The sequence below is a fragment of the Onthophagus taurus genome, chromosome 11, assembly GCF_036711975.1.
Source record: "Onthophagus taurus isolate NC chromosome 11, IU_Otau_3.0, whole genome shotgun sequence".
NCBI classification, from domain to species: Eukaryota; Metazoa; Arthropoda; class Insecta; order Coleoptera; family Scarabaeidae; genus Onthophagus; species Onthophagus taurus.
Genome location: NC_091976.1, coordinates 2035703 through 2054132, shown reverse-complemented (window position 1 = coordinate 2054132; position 18430 = coordinate 2035703). Strand labels below are relative to the sequence as shown.

General features: G+C 34.6%; 1 protein-coding gene and 1 long non-coding RNA gene across 4 annotated transcripts in view; one reads left to right on the top strand and one right to left on the bottom strand.

Annotated features, from left to right (window-relative positions):
* LOC111422159 (uncharacterized) overlaps positions 1–18430 on the bottom strand; it is an 86296-nt gene that overhangs the window by 52995 nt on the left and 14871 nt on the right. For all 3 annotated transcript variants that reach the window (XM_071199755.1, XM_071199756.1, XM_071199757.1), the window contains one exon: positions 4597–4722. In XM_071199755.1, coding sequence (XP_071055856.1) covers positions 4597–4722 — 126 coding nt within the window. The remainder of the gene's footprint in view (positions 1–4596; positions 4723–18430) is intronic.
* On the top strand, positions 13266–15605 carry LOC139431937 (uncharacterized). The gene is made up of 2 exons (XR_011641966.1): positions 13266–14895; positions 14949–15605. It is a non-coding gene; the product is annotated as an uncharacterized lncRNA (long non-coding RNA).

Sequence of the window (18430 nt, the reverse complement as noted above, 5' to 3'; positions counted from 1 at the left end):
CAGGGGTTATTATTAATTTCCATAAGATAGATATGGTTCTAGAGTTTTCTCCTGGTCATATAAGAAAGTTATCGACCCGAACAAGGTTTAAAAGTGGCTAAAACGTGTGAATTTTGTAGTTTTTGGCCAAAAACGTACTTGTGCACCTCGTGATCGCCGCGTGTTATACACCATTAGAAAGAGCAGAAAATTTTCGATAAGATAGATATACGTCTATTGTTTTTCCCCTATCATATAAGAAAGTTGTTTAGAGAAAGAGCAATTAAGCATTTCTGCGTGTAAAGGTGTATATTAAGAGTGATTTCAGCATGATGCCGATAGATATTGATCGACGAAAACCCGGATTAAGATACCTGAAGGAGCGCTCTTTCTGACTGTGATAACAGTTTTTAAAATTCGGTTTGATCACAATTGCACAAGGTCTTGAAGTTTGCTAATTTTGAGCTATTTTAAGTACAGAGCGGTGTTCTTAAATTTTTATTGATCTTAGTATCAACTTATCGGCAGATGAAAACCCTGTTACAGAAAGAATCAAGCTTTTAAGTGATGCATTTAGTTTTTCGCTATCTCTAATATTAAGGAGGATATCAGCTAAGAAAATAGATAAGAAATTACGGGTAAAACTTTGTTGCTGGGAGGTTTGTTGCCATATGGATGCCATATGGATAGTGATTTTGCGAAAATCCGGACACCGGATATTCGACATCTCCTTCGGCCAGATATCCGGTTATCCAAATTATTCCGGCCATTACGGTTATAATTGTTGGTGCATTTCTGAAGTGATACCCTGTATTGCCACAGTATTGCGATATTTGAATAAAAATTAAATTAATATGAAAGCTGATAAGATATGACAACTTATTTGGATCCAAGATACAAAATGAACTTTTTTGATGCTGATTTAACTCACGAAGCAACTCAAAAAAGAGGATACTTTAATTAATAATTGGCGATATTTCCACAAGGATTCTACAAGAACTTAATTTCATAGCGAATTTTGATAATTATCGATGAAAATTGCAACATCGAAAATTTTTTAAAAACTTCAAATATTGTTTTCTCAAAAACTAAAAGCTATTTTTCAAAATGGGTTGGTTCATTGGAAAGAAGACACTCTTGTTAACACTTTGGGAAATTTTCATACACATATTCCAAGAACTGGATTTTATACGAATTTTTAAAACTTAATCCACGAAAAAATTTTCGATAATTTAAAAATTTATTTCTCAAGAACTTAAAGTGATTTTTCAAAATTTTATAAAAACTTCAAATATTGTTTTCTTAAAAAGTAAAACTAATTTTTGAAAGCGTGTTGGTTCCTTGGAAAGAGGACACTTTTATTAGCACTTTGTGAAATTTTCAAATTCATATTCCAAGAAATGGATTTTATACAAATTTTTAAAACTTAATCGGCGAAAATTGCAAAATTCGAAAAAATTGACGATTATTTCAAAAATTTATTTCTGAAGAGCTGAAAGTGATTTTTCAAAGCAGCTTTTTGCATTCAAAAGAGGATACTTTAATTAATAATCGAAAGTGATATCAGCGACAGCTCTGTTAGTAATGAACGTGATGATGAATTATAAGCGAAGAAAAGAAAAATAGACGAAACTGCAACTAGAGATTTTATATATCGTATTGGGATTGTTACAATGGGGTCGCTAATGATAAATAAAGTTGTATTCAATGAAAAAAGTCCTATTGGGGTTGAACTTGATTATTATCTGCAGTGTCCAAAACCTAAAAGAGATACTAATTCCTGTGAATGGTGGAGTACTAAGTAATAGGTTTTTACTATCCGGCCAAAACCGGATATTTGGTAACTATCCGGTATCCGGGCGGATTTTAAAAAAATGACCGGATCGGCCGAATATCCGTTCCACCACTACTTGCTATCGTCACACGGGTCTGTCTAACTCCGATTTCTTTCAAATACTTTACTCGCTCTAAAAAATCAGAAAATTTTAATTTTGAAAAACTATTACCGGAATTCGACATACAGAGTTATTGCACACAAAACAGTGGAAAACGCGCTGAAATCCGTCCAGCCGTATTTGAAATAATAGCATTCTCAAAACGAAACAATACAAAATATGAGCAAAAAATAGAATATGTCTAGTGTTAGTTCTAGTGATAGTGCTAGTGTTAGTTCTAGTTTTAGTTTAATGATGGAGTATGTTTTGGTGCCGACAACGGCTGTCTAGAACGTTTGGTCGCTTTATTATGGCACGTTAACTTTTCGAAATTTGGAAGTACCATAACTTCATTTTTTTAAATGGCACCCCCCATATTTTATTACGTAGTCGTCTTCGGTGTCTCATTCTATATCTTTTATATTCGATATGTCTTATACCTAACATTTATAGTTTAGGAGATAATTAGGGTTTTTTGAAAAATGCACACATATCATATGGATATTTAGCCTAGTGTGCCATGGAAAACAAGCCTTCTCAATGAGTTCTTGTCAAAGACTCACTTGTTTACGTCACTTGATGCATGTGAGCTAATAATTATCTGTTAGGTATCTTAATATTAGTACTAAAAAGAGTTAAAATCGATAACAATAACATAATTTTTATACATGAAAAGCGCAACAAAGTTCGTAGTAAGATTACCAGATTTTCTTTGGCAGCTCGAATTGAGGCGTTAGGACTGAGCTCGAAATAAGCCAAGGTATTCACCTCTTCCGCTGCATTATGTACTACATTTTTTGGTCAGTTTAACAAGTGATTAATTTGTCCGAAATGCAAAAAATTTGCTTCTATTTTTCTAAATTTACCTTTTGCCATCGGAGGTAAATGTGAATATGTGAGCATTTTTCAAAAAACCCTAATTATTTCCCAAACTATTAATGTTAGGTATAGGACATATGGAGTATGAAAGATGTAAAATGAGACGCGGAAGACGACAAAGCAATAAAATATGGGGGGTGCCATTTAAAAAAATGAAGTTATGGTACATCGAAATTTCGAAAAGTTAACGTGCCATAGTAAAGTGATCAAATGATCTAGACAGCCGTTCTCGACACCAAAACATACTCCATCATGTTGCTTAAGCATGTTCTGAATCCTAAATTGATATCTCAAAAATCGCGTGTTCTCTGATCTTTTGAACAAATGTCTGTTGGGGCAGATTTTTTTTAGAAAAATTCGAATAACTCGAGAACGGCTGAATCAAATTGCATAAAGTAAAGTTATTCATAAGTCTTGAAAACAAACAAATCCAAACTTGTAAAAATATACAGGTGTTCCATTTAAAAAAATAAATTAGGTGGCGACTTCCGGTATAACCGGAAGTGTTAGAAATCTGAAAATATTTTAGTCGAAGAGAACGCAATTGATAATACTTAAATCTGAATTCTAAAATTTTTATTTTGGCCAAAACTCCAGAAACGTCTAATGACCGGTCTCGCTGAGACACCTGTATAAATACAGGGTGATTCACATAAGAACCGACACAGAGCAGGAACATGTAGAGGACAATAAATTAAGATGATTTAACGCAACTTATCTCTATACTAAGTTGTACCCCTGAGGAGTTATAGGCCTTCAAACTTGGGTCTTAAATTTTTAAAATATTGAATATCTTCGTAATGCATTAAGCTAAAAAAACCAAATTTGGTATACGTTATGAGTGTACCGAGGGTATTACTGGTAGCAAGTTGAGACCAATTGAGGCATTCCAAAGGGTTGATTAAGGGTGATGGTCCCCTAAATTTTGACAGGTTTTTTTAACCTTTTGGTGGATTTAATGCATTATTACCTGATTTCATGTGGAATTTAATTCTAAAACTTTTTTTACTCTTATTATTTTTTAAAAAACATTGTCGTTTTCCTAAAAAAAACCCAAATAACTAAAGACACGTATTTCGTTAATGCTACTTAAAATCATCGAAAATTCAGTAGTCGGCTGTGAAATTGTATGTCAAACTTGACAAATAGGTTATAAAATCTTGTTGTCAAATAACTTTCTAACCTATTTGTCAAGTTTAATGTACAATTTCATAGCCGACTACTAAATTTTCGCTTCTTTTAAGTAAAATTACGAAATAAGTGTCTTTAGTTATTTAAGTTTTTTATGAAAACGACAAAGTTTTTTAAAAAATAATAAGGGTAAGAAAAGTTTTAGAATTAAATTCCACATGAAATGAAGTAGTCATTTATTAAATCCGCCAAAAGGTTAAAAAAATCTGTCAAAATTTATGGTACCATCACCCTTAATCAACCCTTTGAAATACCTTAATTGAGTTCAATTTGCTACCAATTAATATCCTTGGTACACTCATAACGTATACCAAATTTGGTTGTTCTAGCTTAATTTATTACGAAGATATTAAACTTTTTAAAAATTTAAGAGCCAACCTTGAAGGCCATAACTTCTCAGGTGTACAACTTAGTATAGAGGTAAGTTACTTTAAATCATCTTAATTTATTGTCCTCTACATGTCCCTGCTCTGTGTCGGTTCTTATGTGAATCACCCTGTATATTTGCTAAATATCTGTGCACCTGACTCATAAGTTGCATATAAAAAGAAATAAACAACTTTTATCGTTTTAAATTCATTCGTGCCGATTAAACATTAATGAAATTACTTACATATGTCGTTTCATTTTCAAGGCCCCGTGGTATCGTGCCCTTTCGTGATGGTGCGTCGTCGATGATACGGCGTAATTTTCGTCGTTTGGTCTAAATACGTCCATATCATCGTTTGACCACCTGCCCCTATAAAATATTAAAAAAAAGAGGGGTATTAAAATATAATCGATATAAATTGTTCTAATAATAAGCAAATTATCAAGACATGAATTTCTTTCGTCAGTTCAATACATATTCGTTTTAAAAAAAGAATCTGATAATTATTTTGTTCTTATTTTTACTTGTTACATTAATATTTCTCATTCTACGGTTGATAAAAAGTTGTTTGAATATACCCCTTTACATGTTATTTAAAATAAAATGAGAAGGAAAAAACAATTCTTAGAATTATCACAAATTTGTTATAAAAACACTCACCATTTTTTTTAAGCAGATTATTTATTATAATTCAAAACTTAAGCTCGTTGCACTTAATTATTTGTACTCGAAGAAAAGATTTAGTACTAATCTCGGTGCGGACTTAGAATTTAACTTTGAATTAGTAGAAACAGCGTTACGAGTAGAAAATCTGCGATCTGAACGGAATTCAGAGCTGTGAAATAGGACCACTGCGGTTGAAGGGCGCGCATCTACTATTTATCTTTGAATTTACGGGCCATTAAATGACCTTAAAGCTAAGCTTCCACATGCACGGATTACTGGTGCCAGTACGAAGCCAGTTTAGTGGCGCCAATTAGCTGGCGCCAGAAGTTGTTTCCACATAAATGTTATAATTGTGTACTGGAGAGAAGAAGGTACGAGAAAATATCGCATACTTTGGGGTGGATTGGTTGGTTGAGTATGTCGCGTTGTAGAGAGTTACATTCTGCATGTTTATTTTATAAAATTATTATGCATAAATCTCCTCCTTATCTTTATAATAAAATTACGTTTAGACCTGATGTCCACAACCTAAACATTAGACACAGGCATACTTTAACGATTATTTTTAGCAATTGTAGATTCAATATTCATCGTTTAATATTTATAGCACTATTAAAACTCTAGGTTAACGATGAAGCTATATTTTATTAAAATTTACTGAAGACTGAAAGTACATTGTATAATTTAATTAATTAATAAAAGGGAAAATATACAATTAAGTTACCGTCAAATTAAAAAGAGTTGGAATTTGTAAAACCACATACGCAATCGGATTGAAAACTGGAGAATTAACAAATATTACAAAACCATCACAAAAAATTCAAATTGAAATTCGGAAGCCTTAAAATGTTTTTCTTAAAAACCAAAAATTAAAAATTTAAAATCCTGAAGGGCGTGTGTAAAAGGTTAGTGTAAATTTTTCTAAAAAGTTATTATGACTCACGTGTTTCATCGTTAAAATAATCGAATTATTATAAAAAAACTTATCAAAAGAAAAGGAATTTTTCCAATATTAAACTGTTATCAACATAAAACAACGAGTTTTAGATTTTTCTTTAATAGATTATACAGGGTGTCCCAATTTCGATGTCCGCATAGGCTATCTCCGAAACTACAAGAGATAGAAAAAAAGTAGCCTACATGTCATGATCTCGTTTTTCGAGAAAATGCTAATGCCGAAAACTGCGAACAGCTATCATCTTTTGTTTTCGCCCTATCGGCAAAAACTGAAAATTTTGCGAAAACGACAATCGCGAATATCTCACTTATTATCAAAGATGGAGTATTATAAATAAAACATTATATGGGCAACTTTTTACGAAGAATTCAGTGGCGTTGATAGAATTTTTTTCCCATCTTTTATTTTCGAGATTTTAGAAGTAACTTTATTTTTTTAAATGGAAACCATAGTTGGCTATGACCTAAAATAATTTGTTATTTTCTTCTGATAACAAATATATATAGTTTGTGGGGTATATTTCTTATAGTTATTGAATAATTAACAAAAATTCATTTTATTCTATCTAAAACTAATGTATGTATTTAAAAGTTAATGTTGCTATGGTGATAACCATACATACTATGATGGAATATAATGTATCAATTTTTTTTGTTCTTTCTAAAACTATTGTATGTATTTAAAACTTAATGTTGTTATGGTGATAACCATACCATGATGGAAAACATTGGGTACGTTCAGCAGGTGTCAACAGTTGAATTAAATCAGTCAGTTGTATAGTTGTATGAGCTTTAATACAGCGGAACGAAATCGGCTGAACAAGCAATTAAGAATTAGCAGTTCAGCATAACCTAAAACTATGGCCAACAATAATATTTTTGAAAATTTTGTGTTATTACAAGAGATAATGGATGATGATGTTGATTTTAAGGCTCATTTCATTTTATACAGTTCTGCCAGTTTTCAAAATTAAAGGGGAGAAACAAAAAATATTAATCCTCACCTAGAATTTTACAACCGCTGACAAACTATGCGCAGATTACTTACATTGAGATATTTACTAAACTGCTGCGTAACAGCGCTGACTTAGCATATCGTTCAGCCGCGCCTGCTAATATAGCAACTCAACAGTTGACACCGGCTGAACGTGCCCGTTGTTTCCAATTATTGCCAAAGGTTGTACCTAGTAGTATTTAAAAATTCACTAACAACTCTGGCATTATGTGCTGGTGCTCCGTCATATTGAAAATATATCATTTGAGACTTATTTAATGGCAAATTGTCGACCAAAGGCACGATGTGCTGCCTTGACATATTGGGGTATTACCTGAGTTTAAGTTTTTATGGTAGATACTATATGCCAACATTCTATTATCTAAAAGGGCACACCATACATTGAACAACCTTCTTTGAACAGTCAGAGACTTCATTGGTCCAGATGACATTTTGAACAAACAGCAGATTATTTAATTTTTCTAAATATCATCTACAAAATTCTAATCTTAGATTGACATCTCCGGCACGTAAATAATGAATTAGCCCCGCTTTGTATGGTTTATACTTATTTTTCTTTCATATTCGGGAGCAGCGGCTTTTGGGTCAGATGTCTTGTTCAATTTCTCTGCAAGATGTTGATGGATTTATCGCAAGTGAAGCCAATACATTGACTTCATCCGCTTGCAGGCCATTTTGGTGTGTTTTAGCACGTGGTTTGGGGAAGGACCAAAAATCTATTAAATTTTCTGCTAACCGGCTGAAGGTTCTTACGTGCGGTTGCCTTTCTTCCGGATACCTTGTGAAATATAATTCCGCGGCTAACGTCGCATTCTTATCTGATAATATATAGCATTCCACATTCCATCATGTTACATTTTCATAATTTTCGAAATTCATTGTAATGTTTTATTCAGTTTTGTTATACTTTGACACCTAACATGCTGGTGCATCGTACCAGCTCATAATGATAGAGTTGTTATTGAATTTTTAAATAAAAACTTTGGCAATTATTTGATACATTATGTTCCATCATAGTATGGTTATCACCAACATTAACTTTTAAATACGTACATTAGTTTTAGATAGAACAAAATGAATTTTTATTAATTATTCAATAACTATAAGAAATATACCCTACAAACTATATATATTTGTTATCAGAAGAAAATAACAAATTATTTTAGGTCATAGCCAACTATGGTTTCTATTTAAAAAAATAAAGTTACGTCTAAAATCTCGAAAATAAAAGATGGGAAAAAAATTCTTCCTACGCCACTGAATTCTTCGTAAAAAGTTGCCCATATAATGTTTTATTTATAATACTCCATCGTTGATAATAAGTGAGATATTCGCTTTTTTTTTCACTTTTTTCACTTTTTGCCGATAGGGCGAAAACAAAAGACGATAGCTGTTCGGAGTTTTCGGCATTAGTATTTTTTCGAAAAACGAGATCATGACATGTAAGCTACTTTTTTGTATCTCTTTTAGTTTCGGAGATAGCCTATGCGGACATCGAAATTGGGACACCCTGTACAATGTACCCCTTAATGAGCGAGATACCATCTCAGAAATTCAAAAAATTATTAAAATAGGAATAAACAATAACTTCAGTATCACCGAAATGCAAAACATATTTCAATGTCCACAATTCACACATTAATAAAATAGTATACTCACACAACAAATATACACAAAAATTCTTATCTATACCTTATCAACCTTCTTTGACTAAGGCCCACTTTTACCACCTCCTGATAAATTTATCCGATAGATAAATCCAGTTCTTAGGCTCGTTACTACCATCTTTTAGTTAAATTTATCTAACAGATAAACCCATCTACTAGCCAATGAGAGCGCGTAAAATAGCCGTAACCATGGTAATAATCCCTTAGATAGCTTAACCAGAAGATGGTAGTAACGAGCCTTAGCCAATGAGAGCGCTTAAAACCGCCGTAACCATGGCAACTATCCTCTAGATAGTTTATCAGGAGGATGGTAAAAGTGGGCCTAAATCACCGAAAATAAAATTTACAACCAACTTTTCAATAACAAACATAAATTTGGAGAGAAAGAACTTAGTGGCATTTATGAAATAAAATGTTCAGAATGTGACATGTTATACATTGGTCAAACGGGTCGTAATATACAAACAAGATTCAAGGAACATTTAACGAAGGATAACTCAGCTGTTTACAAACATATTCACAACTTTAATCATAATATAGATATCAATAATTTAAAACTTGTCAGAAATGTCCACAAATCTAAGGAGTTAGACCTTTTAGAAGAATATTACATCAACATCAACAATTACAATAGTCGCCTTATGAATGACATTAATGATTTGAATAACTTTAGATATTTCACTAAATTCATAAAATAAGCTTGTTTTCATATTCAAATTTCCCAGCTTCTTAAAAAAAACTCCAACGTCAACGCATGCGTTACCTCCTTTCAGATCATCTTCTCGTACTTGTTCCAATAGTCCAAATTTATCAACCATCCGAGACAGATAATAAATTTCATTACATAACCAAATAATACCCTTTCTCTTCTTTACAGTTTAATATTGGAAAAATTCCTTTTCTTTTGATAAGTTTTTTATAATAATTCGATTTTTTTAACGATGAATTTACACTAACCTTGAAATTTTCAGAATTTATTATAAATATATTATAACACGTCCTCCAGGATTTTAAATTTTTAAATTTTTGGTTTTTAAGAAAAACATTTTAAGGTTTCCGAATTTCAATTTGAATTTTTTGTGATGGTTCTGTAATATTTGTTAATTTTCCAGTTTTCAATCCGATTGCGTATGTGGTTTTACAAATTCCAACTTTTTTAATTTGACGGTAACTTAATTGTATATTTTCCGTTTAATTAATTAATTAAATTACACAGTGTACTTTCAGTCGTGCCTGATGAAGGAATAAGTTATTCCGAAACTTGTTGCACCGATAAATTTTAATAAAATATAGCTTCATCGTTAACCTAGAGTTTTAATAGTCCTATACTTTAACGATACCTACACATAGTTTAGAAATTTTTAAAAGACCCTACTCTTATGTTGTGTCTAGTGTTTATAATTCAATCCCAAATGAAATTAAGTTGGGGAGTAAGCAGCGTTTCAGGCGTAAACTTAAGGAGCACTTGCTGGCTCGGCAGGTGATGGCAGCGGGTTGACCTTTTCAAATATTTTGTCGGGGAATAGTTGTCATAAACAACTATTCTTTTGTTTTTTCTTTTCAATAATACCTAGTTTTTGGCCCTGTATTCCATTTGATTGTTTTTATTCATTACACATTTGCTATTTGTTTTTCTCTCGTTAAAAAGGATCAACGAAAAACAGTGTCACTTAATGGTAAGACTGACTCGATCCTTTTTGCTCAGAATTTATTCTGTAATTCCTTTTAATTTTTATTATTGTAGTTTTCTCTGAGTCAATAAATATGTTTATTATTATTATTACTGGCACAGTAATAAAATGGCGTGAAATGATGTACTTCGCGCTGGCATCAATGTGGTAGTCCAACTGTGCTCCTTGGAACTGCACACGTTATTAACAAAAAAGCGAAAACGTAGTTGCTGAGTTAGATCGTGAATTGCACGTAGAAATAACCTAGGTGCGTCTAGTACTTTAATTAGAGCATTATGCCATGAAAATCAGGAAGCATTTTTTAATCATTTAAGAATGACTTAAGAGAGTTTCATGTTTTTATTGACTACTACTTTATTACAAATTTTCATCATGATTTAGATAGATATTTTTATAAATTTAAGTCTGCATCATTCATTGCTTCCCGTATTAGTCGTGCAGTGTTATAATTGTCATCATAAGATGTGCCTTCTGTTCCTAATCCAAAAGCGGTAGATGAATCTTCCATAAAAAACCAACAGATATTTGAATTTGAATTGTGAAGCTGAAGGGATGCTGATAGTGAACTTGGCTGATTAAGGGCCGGTTGTACAATATAGCGATAAACTTCCCAACAGCGTTATCTGACCGATAAGTTAGTTTGTGCTGTATTAGAATGTACGGATATTTTTGTTGGTGAGATTATCGGCAGGATAACTTATCGGGTACTCAGCGGTGCCGGTAAGACAGTTATCCGCCAGATATTTATGGTTACCAAGGTTTTTATATAAAAACGTTGTATGGTTACTGCATAAATTAACCTATAACATTAACCGTTAACGCTATACGTACATTGTATCAGTTGTCTGTCGTGAACAATTTTTTTAAACAATTACTATCATTGTCAAAATCATAATTCAAACTTCAAAGAAAGACGTTAGCGTCACCAACCTACGACACAAATCACTAGATATGGGAAAAGCTACTACCAAGCGACACTTATTTCGCCGATAGCAATCCTACCGATAAAAACAGTTTGTGCAACAGCGAATATCTTTATCCTCCCAGTAAGTTTATCGGCCGGATAGTTATCACGTAGATTTATCGGTACATTTTACAATCGGCTCTTAGTCTTTATTTTACTAAATAATTAAGAATTTCAGCCTGACTTTCCAAGGCTTTGTTTAATGGAAGTTGTCGTAGGTGGGCAGCAACTGTTTTCCCAAATGCTTCAAACTCATCGCAGGTAGGTTGAGGTGTATTGACTTGCTGTGAAATTTTAACACATTCATAGTTACACGTTTTCTTTATAAATACTGTTACTGGCACCAAAAAGTAGAAGCAGCGACAACTTTATTGGCGCTAGTAGTTTTTTGCTATTTCCACATGCAAATGAACTGGTGCCAGTAATCCGTGCATATGGAAACTTAGCTTAACACAAGAACGCTTGAAAAAGAGTGTCCATTTAGAGAACTATCCCTTTTGTTCCTTGGTAATAAATTGAAGATCTCATTTTTTTTAATATAGTAATAACTTTTAATACATATAAAAGAAAAACATTTAGACAATATTTCAGAAAATTATAATTCGAAAATTTTTCAAAATTCAGCCGGTGGGATGCGATTTTCGAAGACCCCTCAAAAAAAACGATTATTCAGAAACGGTTTTATTAATTTAAAAAAATATTTTTAGCTAGATATTAACCGGCAGATTTTTTAAAATATTTTCTAAAAAAAAGGTAGCACTGTTGGTACATATTTAACTACGTAAAGCCCTGTAAAATCAGTTCTAATCAAACAGTTAGTGTGAACAAGTGTACACAGTTTCAATAAGATCGATGCATTACTTTCCGAGTAATCTTGTCTACCGACTTCAAAAATAGAGTTTTAAGAAAAACACGTTTAAAGTTTTAAGTACTAATAAAATATGTTCTAATCGAAAAAAAGGAAAAGCCCTAGCAAAATCTCAATAAAAATTAGGTAAAAGGTAAGAATACTAATATTACAAAGGTTTTCAAGGCTGGTACGGAACAAGAACTAATACTAGCACTAGAACTAACATCAGCACTAACACTCAAACTGACACTAGCACTTAAACTAACTCAAACTTTCGGCATTTAAATACAATCGTCAATTCCAGCTTCGTAAAGCAAAGATCCTGCTGAAGCTGCAATGTCCAGGGCATCCTTGTGTTCCTGCCTGAATCAAATTCTTGCTTCTCGAGTTATAGCCTCAACTCTTTTCTCAGCTATGACTATGCGATATTCATCCTCTTTCTGCGCGTACTCGTGCCTATTTCGGCCAAATTTTATATCCATCCCGTGCAAAAAATCAGCAAAGCTAGATACCTTCGTTTGCAAGTGGCAACTAAAGCAGCAATTTCTACTATTGTGGACAGCGCTTTGGAAGCACATCCTTGCTAAGCAACTGGTGTGAAGTTATCCATAAATCCCAGCAATAAACTTAAAACATTAATAATTCCGTAACCAATACGATTTGGGTAACCAAATTTCACACACAGGTCACTCTTACCCTCAAGAACAGCTAACCACCCCCATTTGGTAAAAAAAAAATTTTTCAACCCTCACCCCCGAAAAAGGGATGTTTTCGCCCTGATGGGCACCTTCGAATTAAACGAAATTCTACCACATAATAGAACACACTTCTAAGTATTTTTATCAATTTTCAAAACACCGTAAGCCCTAACGGTTTTCGAGAAAAAAAATCAGTATTATAAACCGCGGATGGGACTTTAGGGGTGAATTTGACCCCGTTGGGCACCTTCAAAATTGATGAAATTTTAGGATGATTTAGAGGATGCCTTTAGCAATTGAAATCAACCATCCAAACACCGTAAGGTATAACGGTTTCCGAGAAAAAAAATGTGTTATTAGACACTATAGGTACACAGCGCGGCGCAGACATTGGGGGTGAATTTGACCCCGTTGGGCACCTCCAAAATTGACGAAATTTTAGGATGATTTAGAGGATGCCTTTAACGATTGATATCAACCATCCAAACACCGTAATGTATTACGGTTTCCGAGAAAAAAAATGTGTTATTAGACACTATAGGTATACAGCGCGGCGCGGAATTTGGGGGTGAATTTGACCCCGTTGGGCACCTCCAAGATTGACGAAATTTTAGGATGATTTAGAGGATGCCTTTAACGATTGATATCAACCATCCAAACACCGTAATGTATTACGGTTTCCGAGAAAAAAAATGTGTTATTAGACACTATAGGTATACAGCGCGGCGCGGACTTTGGGGGTGAATTTGACCCCGTTGGGCACCTCCAAAATTGACGAAATTTTAGGATGATTTAGAGGATGCCTTTAGCAATTGAAATCAACCATCCAAACACCGTAAGGTATAACGGTTTCCGAGAAAAAAAATGTGTTATTAGACACTATAGGTACACAGCGCGGCGAGGACTTTGGGGGTGAATTTGACCCCGTTGGGCACCTCCAAAATTGACGAAATTTTAGGATGATTTAGAGGATGCCTTTAGCAATTGATATCAACCATCCAAACACCGTAAGGTATAACGGTTTCCGAGAAAAAAAATGTGTTATTAGACACTATAGGTACACAGCGCGGCGCGGACATTGGGGGTGAATTTGACCCCGTTGGGCACCTCCAAAATTGACGAAATTTTAGGATGATTTAGAGGATGCCTTTAGCAATTGATATCAACCATCCAAACACCGTAATGTATTACGGTTTCCGAGAAAAAAAATGTGTTATTAGACACTATAGGTATACAGCGCGGCGCGGACTTTGGGGGTGATTTTGACCCCGTTGGGCACCTCCAAAATTGATGAAATTTTAGGATGATTTAGAGGATGCCTTTAGCAATTGATATCAACCATCCAAACACCGTAATGTATTACGGTTTCCGAGAAAAAAAATGTGTTATTAGACACTATAGGTATACAGTGCGGCGCGGACTTTGGGGGTGAATTTGACCCTGTTGGGCACCTCCAAAATTGATGAAATTTTAGGATGATTTAGAGGATGCCTTTAGCGATTTAAATCGACCATCCAAACACCGACCACGGCTTCAGAGAAACAATTTCGTTATTAAATTGTACACGTATGTAGAGCAGATAGTAGGTGCCTTTAGCGATTTTAATAGATTATGAAAACTGCGAAACTCTTAATATTTCATGGAAAAAATAAATTTTGTTAAGAAAGGCATTTTGTAGTTTTATGGGCTTTTAGTCGTTACTGGCAAAGGGTAAGAACTCCGCCACGTGCAGTTACAAAAGGCGCAGGTATTAAGGAAAAAATATGTCCATATTTTTTGCATTATAAGTGCATTCCGGGAAAATAGTTGCCGACTTATTCGGTGTTGTTTTAGAGCGTCATACACATTTTTTAGATTTTGCCCGAAAGGTGAGGAGTAAACTTATAATATATAAAGATTCCTCAGCTATTGCAGAGATCAGCTGTTCTAGTTATCTCTTGTTAAAACCAGTGACCAGTGAAGATGTCGACGAAATTACTGTTTTTGGGCGATAGTAATTTTTGCCGAATGCTACGTACTAGAACTAACTACAAAGTATTTGTTCTAACAGATGTGAAATTAATTCCTACTAATGGTATATATTTTAGGACGACAACCAAAACAGTCAAGCAACGGAAAATATTTCCTCGACTTAGCAGCAGGCGGTCAAACAATACTAAAACTTTTGCGGCGCGCAAAGTGTATTCCAAAAACATGTTACCCTTGCTTTTGTGGAGATATTGTTGAACGTCATATCGTTATAATGATAAGAACTAAAGATATACTCCATAAAACATCACCATCCCAACTGAAGTCCCAATATTCTCACCTCTTCCGCTTCCTTCTTTCCTTAAATCCTAAAGGAATACAAATTTGCACAATTCCTCCCTGCAAAAACTTCGAGTCTGTGAACGTAAGATATTATAACTTCTCTGTCATGCTATAAATAAATACTCTCCATGCCTTTATAGGAAATCAATCATTACATTCGACGGTTTTGTGCTGAAAAGCAAATCAATTGTACCGACATTGAAGCAATTGTTAACAGAACCATGATGGAAGGGTAACAAAACGTAAAAATGTTTCTTTTCTTATGTATTTAATACAAATTTCTACACAGGGATGACATTTACTTAAATGAACAAGGGTTGGAAACGGTCTGGAACGCGGTAGCAAGTAATTATAATCATATTCTCAATCCATTACACAATTTAATTATAAGTAAAACAGACCATTAATATAATAAATTTCTTTCTCTATCAAAAGTTTTTTTTCTATCAAAAGTCCGCCCTCCAAATCATCCTAAAATTTCATCAATTTTGGAGGTGCCCAACAGGGTCAAATTCACCCCCAAAGTCCGCGCCGCGCTGTATACCTATAGTGTCTAATAACACATTTTTTTTCTCGGAAACCGTAATACATTACGGTGTTTGGATGGTTGATATCAATTGCTAAAGGCATCCTCTAAATCATCCTAAAATTTCGTCAATTTTGGAGGTGCCCAACGGGATCAAATTCACCCCCAAAGTCCGCGCCGCGCTGTATACCTATAGTGTCTAATAACACATTTTCTTTCTCGGAAACCGTAATACATTACGGTGTTTGGATGGTTGATTTCAATCGCTAAAGGCATCCTCTAAATCATCCTAAAATTTCATCAATTTTGGAGGTGCCCAACGGGGTCAAATTCACCCCCAAAGTCCGCGCCGCACTGTATACCTATAGTGTCTAATAACACATTTTTTTTCTCGGAAACCGTAATACATTACGGTGTTTGGATGGTTGATTTCAATCGCTAAAGGCATCCTCTAAATCATCCTAAAATTTCATCAATTTTGGAGGTGCCCAACGGGGTCAAATTCACCCCCAAAGTCCGCGCCGCGCTGTATACCTATAGTGTCTAATAACACATTTTTTTTCTCGGAAACCGTAATACATTACGGTGTTTGGATGGTTGATATCAATCGTTAAAGGCATCCTCTAAATCATCCTAAAATTTCGTCAATCTTGGAGGTGCCCAACGGGGTCAAATTCACCCCCAAATTCCGCGCCGCGCTGTATACCTATAGTGTCTAATAACACATTTTTTTTCTCGGAAACCGTAATACATTACGGTGTTTGGATGGTTGATATCAATCGTTAAAGGCATCCTCTAAATCATCCTAAAATTTCGTCAATTTTGGAGGTGCCCAACGGGGTCAAATTCACCCCCAATGTCCGCGCCGCGCTGTGTACCTATAGTGTCTAATAACACATTTTTTTTCTCGGAAACCGTTATACCTTACGGTGTTTGGATGGTTGATTTCAATTGCTAAAGGCATCCTCTAAATCATCCTAAAATTTCGTCAATTTTGGAGGTGCCCAACGGGGTCAAATTCACCCCCAAAGTCCGCGCCGCGCTGTATACCTATAGTGTCTAATAACACATTTTTTTTCTCGGAAACCGTAATACATTACGGTGTTTGGATGGTTGATATCAATCGTTAAAGGCATCCTCTAAATCATCCTAAAATTTCGTCAATCTTGGAGGTGCCCAACGGGGTCAAATTCACCCCCAAATTCCGCGCCGCGCTGTATACCTATAGTGTCTAATAACACATTTTTTTTCTCGGAAACCGTAATACATTACGGTGTTTGGATGGTTGATATCAATCGTTAAAGGCATCCTCTAAATCATCCTAAAATTTCGTCAATTTTGGAGGTGCCCAACGGGGTCAAATTCACCCCCAATGTCCGCGCCGCGCTGTGTACCTATAGTGTCTAATAACACATTTTTTTTCTCGGAAACCGTTATACCTTACGGTGTTTGGATGGTTGATTTCAATTGCTAAAGGCATCCTCTAAATCATCCTAAAATTTCGTCAATTTTGGAGGTGCCCAACGGGGTCAAATTCACCCCCAAAGTCCGCGCCGCGCTGTATACCTATAGTGTCTAATAACACATTTTTTTTCTCGGAAACCGTAATACATTACGGTGTTTGGATGGTTGATATCAATCGTTAAAGGCATCCTCTAAATCATCCTAAAATTTCGTCAATCTTGGAGGTGCCCAACGGGGTCAAATTCACCCCCAAATTCCGCGCCGCGCTGTATACCTATAGTGTCTAATAACACATTTTTTTTCTCGGAAACCGTAATACATTACGGTGTTTGGATGGTTGATATCAATCGTTAAAGGCATCCTCTAAATCATCCTAAAATTTCGTCAATTTTGGAGGTGCCCAACGGGGTCAAATTCACCCCCAATGTCCGCGCCGCGCTGTGTACCTATAGTGTCTAATAACACATTTTTTTTCTCGGAAACCGTTATACCTTACGGTGTTTGGATGGTTGATTTCAATTGCTAAAGGCATCCTCTAAATCATCCTAAAATTTCATCAATTTTGAAGGTGCCCAACGGGGTCAAATTCACCCCTAAAGTCCCATCCGCGGTTTATAATACTGATTTTTTTTCTCGAAAACCGTTAGGGCTTACGGTGTTTTGAAAATTGATAAAAATACTTAGAAGTGTGTTCTATTATGTGGTAGAATTTCGTTTAATTCGAAGGTGCCCATCAGGGCGAAAACATCCCTTTTTCGGGGGTGAGGGTTGAAAAAATTTTTTTTTACCAAATGGGGGTGGTTAGCTGTTCTTGAGGATAAGAGTGACCTGTGTGTGAAATTTGGTTACCCAAATCGTATTGGTTACGGAATTATTAATGTTTTAAGTTTATTGCTGGGATTTATGGATAACTTCACACCAGTTGCTAAGCATCGTGGGATATTCCAAAGGCTTTATCTCGTTGACTTTTACTCCGATTGACTTGAAACTTTCGACAAATATCTTCAACGTATTGTACTCTTGGGTAAGAAATATTTAGAATAAATTTTAAATATTTAAAATAGCCCTATTCTCCTAGACTCCTCTATCTCCCAGAGTTTTACTCTTGGAATTTTCGGAATATTCTAGACATTTTTTTTATTCTAGACACTTTTTTGACATTTTCAAACCCATGTAACCCTTTATGGGTTACTTAAAATCATTGAGGGGTTCACTTGCGCGGTAAAATTTGGTACAGTTCTTCTGGACAAGAGTTAAACGCGAATAAAA